The sequence below is a fragment of the Seriola lalandi genome, unplaced genomic scaffold (genome assembly GCF_002814215.2).
Source record: "Seriola lalandi dorsalis isolate HSWRI2012SDOR001 ecotype SW California unplaced genomic scaffold, Sedor1 jcf7180002052279, whole genome shotgun sequence".
In the NCBI taxonomy this organism is placed as follows: Eukaryota; Metazoa; Chordata; class Actinopteri; order Carangiformes; family Carangidae; genus Seriola; species Seriola lalandi.
The window spans coordinates 18,256-22,305 of NW_019522832.1; the positions used below are offsets into that span (position 1 = coordinate 18,256).

The window sequence follows — 4,050 nt, forward strand, 5'->3', positions numbered from 1 at the left end:
AGGTAAGAAATATAAACAGGTGAGTTATATAAACAGGTGTCATGAAGGAGGAAATTAGCTCTAGAGACCAAAACAGTTTTTGTACCAGGCTGTAAACATGTTTATTTCTGCTGTAAAGTTGGACATTTTAACATGGGAGTCTATGGGGACTGACTCACTGTTGGAGCCAGACTCTAGTGGTCGTTAGAGGAACTGCAGCTTCATGTTTCAGGCTGAAGGTTGGATCTTGGTCTGACTGCTGTTTCAAAATGTTCTAGAAAATGACCAGGAACATAATTAAGGTGGAAAAATTCGAAATACTTCTAAAATGATAAATATTACATTTGTAGAAGAAACAATGAAATAAATGTTTTGGGTTTTTTTCAGAACACTGACTTGAGAATTATCTCAGAATGGGGTGTTAAACTTTAAAATCTCCTTCCTGTCTGAAAACAACAGTTTGGCCCAAATGAAATTCAAAGCTGAGAAATGAGCCGTGAGGAAATTCTCTGAGTCTCTTTCTGATGCTGCAAAGCACCGTGGGAAACGTGGGAAGTGCATAAGAGATAACTCTGTTGTAAAGAGGGAAAAAGTAAAGGTCTCCCTGAGAACAGACGGATGAGACGAGCGTCTGGGGGGGGGGGGCCAAAAACTCTTCATCACATCAGAGGTGCAGGTGACTGTGATATGAACCTACTAACGACAAACACAGGAAATCAAATCAATACTAGAATCACCTCCTCGCCGTTGTATCCCTCCGCCACTCCAACTAGTCCCAGATCACGTCCCTGTTTATCCAGAGTCATAAAAACATGAACCACTGCTGTGAAGTTTTGAGTAAGGGCTAAAAAGTGTTTTGTGAGGTCACGGTGACCTTTGACTTTTGACCGCCAAAATGTACTCAGTTCATCCCTGAGTCCAGGCGAACGTTTGTGATACTGAGATATCGTGTCCACGAGAACGAGGCGGACAGACGTCATATTGTTTTCAGGCGTGTCCAACTCTGACCGTCGCCGCGTGGAGGACTGACTGTCACGTTCAACTGTTCTCACTACGCACAAACATCACAGAGGACTTATCCTCCTGATCTCTGTGGAGGGAAACACGGACAGGCCTCACCTTCAAAATAAAAGCCTCTCTCAGCCGCAGATCTGTGACAGTCGAGTTTCAGCTGATCATTAACTCGTCGGCTCAGAGAGCGTTACTGCAGACAGCAGGAGAGCTGGTGGGAGTTCACAGCCCACACACACACACACACACACACACACACACACACACACACACACACACACACACACACACACACAGGCAGGCAACTGACAGGGTTTCATTTACCATCCCACCACTTCTCGCTGTCAGCATCTAGCAGGTTGGCTTTGTGTGTGTGTGTGTGTGTGTGTGTGTGTGTGTGTGTGTGTGTGTGTGTGTGTGTGTGTGTGTGTGGGAGGTTGTCACTGGTGGCATGGACAGAAAGAAAAACACATTATATTGTAGTGGATGAGAGCGAAGGACTGATTCAAAGAAGAAGAAAAGGTGAAACTATCATCACAAGTAGAAACCTGGAGTAGAAATGCCGCCTGGTTCACACCCAGTCTTCATCCAGAGACTGATGTTAACTGATGTTATTCGAGAGCTGGTGTCACCCCCCCTCCCCCTCCCCCTCCCCCCGTACTGTCACACACACATTTTCATATTCATGTGTATAAATAAAGATCTGTGTCCGCAGCAGCTGCCACTTCTACAGCAGAGACGTCACATCAGGAAACCAAAGACCGTCTGTGACAGAAACACACACCGACACTGTCAATGTAAAGAATCCAGGTAAAGGATTCTGTCCATCAGGTAGATAATGATGCAACAATTCATCTACTTTCTGTGGGACAATAAAATCTGCAACTAATAATTGATGTGGTTATTTTCTCAATTAATCAATTAGTCGTTTGACAGAAGATAAAGAAAAGCAGTAAATATCCACATTAGAGCAGCAGCTGAAACACCTGCTCCTTTATCAATCAATCAGCTGATCATTTCAGCTCCTGATCAGTTATTCAAGTCATTAATGGCACAGTTCATTTAAAAAAGTTAAATATCTGTTTCTTTCAGAGTCGTTGTCGTACTGATACCAGAACCAGACTGTGCCTGAAACACTGGATCTGGAACCACATATTTTATTCATAAACTTTATATTTTCACACCTGGATAAAAACAGGTTTTCCCAAGTGAGTTCTTCTTCTCTGCTCTAAAAACAGTCTGCACAGGATGTACTGTTTCAGAGCAGAGAAGAACAGTTGGTTTCTGGCGTCGGAGCCATTAACAGTTTTAAGTTAAACAAGTGACTTCCTTCGGTCTGTGAATGCAGCATTTTAAGTCTGTGATTGTGTTTGTAATTGCCTGATGCTCACCTGATGCTCACCTGATGCTCACCTGATGCTCACCTGATGCTCACCTGTGCATCAAAACAAAGTGAAGTTTAGCTCTTTCTGATTCACTCAGCTGACCTGCAGCTGCGGCGTGATACAGCGCGCTCTGTAGATGCGCTTGTGTGTAGGAATACGGTCGTGGAGCGGTTCAGAAAAATGAAGAACCAAAGAAAAGTGCTGTTTTGGCGGGAATATAAAGAGCTGAAAATATTCTACATGAAGCTTCATTTGAACAGATGTTGGAATGTTTCGATGGGCGTGTCTAGAGCAGGTGTTTTCTGCTGGCCCCGCCCACAGCAGCTCATCACTCTGCTAGTGTACCGGTGCTCCTGCTGCTCTAGACTGGACCTACAGCCGGTAACTGAACATGACCACAACGGTCCCTTTAAGTTTCACTCACTTCAGGAGGTGGACTTACTCTGGGCTCTTGGGGTAGAAGGGCAGCGTGACGTGGCTGAGGGCGCTGATATCGCAGGCGGTCGGCTCTGCGGAGATGGCCTGCCTCTTGCTGCGGTGCTGGTCCGGCTGTAGGACGAGGTTCTGTTGCTGGGCCTGGACCTGCTGGGCGGTGGCCGGCCGGATCACGGACCGGTACTTGTCCAGCTCGTTCTGCAGCCGCTGGATCAGCTCGTCCTTCTGATCCAGCTCCAGCTCCAGCTCGTCAATCAGGGCGTCTCGCTGCCGCAGCTCCTCGATCTTCTCCTGAAGGGCGTACTGCAGGTCCCGCAGGGTGCCCATGGTTCCTGTGGGCGGGTCCTGAGGAGGTCTCAGGGTTCTTCTAGATTTTTCAGGGTTCCTCTGTTGTCCCCAGATTTCCTCTTAGTCTGAGGAGTTCCTGAAAGTACTAAACTCTTGGGATCCTCAAGGTCTCCCAGATTTTCTTCAGGTCTTGTGGGTTCCCAGGGTTCATTTGGGCACTTCAGAACAGTACCAAGTCTGAGTCTTTGGGATTTCTAGATCATATAAGGTTCATACATCAGGGTGTTGCCAGTCCCTCTAGGATGTGTTCTCGGGGTTCCTCTAGTTTTCATCCAGCGGTTCCAGGTTCTGTTGGTCTGGAAAGTATCTCGGGGGGGGGGGGTCTGTAACAGTTCTCTTGGTTTCCTAGATTCTTCTGCGGCACATCAAGGTTTCCCAGGATGCCTCATGCTGTAGTCCTTGAAATCCAGTCTGCAGAGCGTCAGCTCTTTGTTGAAGGAAAATGTGATTTTAGACGATAAAGAAAACAAGGTTCCAGTTCCTCCACATTAAACTTCCCCCAGGAAACAAGATGACACCAGGAACCACACTAACCTGAGAGCGGCGAGTGAAACTGACTCAGTCCTCGGAGATGAAGCTCCGAGATCCGGATCCGTGACACAGCAGGTAGAGTTTTAAATCCAGGCGCGAGGGAAACATGGAAACACGAGCTCCGTCAGGTGTTGGAGGAAAAGTAGAAAACGTGACTTTAAAAATCCGCAGAGGAAAAGTGTCGTGAAGGAAGATTTATTTTAACATCAGAGGAGCCGCGGGAATCCACAACAACCGAACACCTCACGTCACTTTTCCCGGTTTGATCCTAGAGTCGGAGAAAAGACACCGGAAACCCGAACCCGAACCCGCGAGCCGCTCACACGTGAGACCCGCTCACTCACTCTCCGCCAGGTTCAGG

General features: G+C 47.2%; 1 protein-coding gene across 1 annotated transcript in view; it reads right to left on the minus strand.

Annotated features, from left to right (window-relative positions):
* Positions 1–3,474, minus strand: part of LOC111650491 (cGMP-dependent protein kinase 1-like) — a gene marked incomplete at its 3' end in the record, with an annotated part of 10,486 nt that extends 7,012 nt beyond the window's left edge. Inside the window, exon 1 of the mRNA XM_023400392.2 lies at positions 2,818–3,474. Within this exon, the coding sequence (XP_023256160.2) occupies positions 2,818–3,137 (320 nt within the window). The remainder of the gene's footprint in view (positions 1–2,817) is intronic.
* Positions 3,475–4,050: the final 576 nt, after the last annotated feature.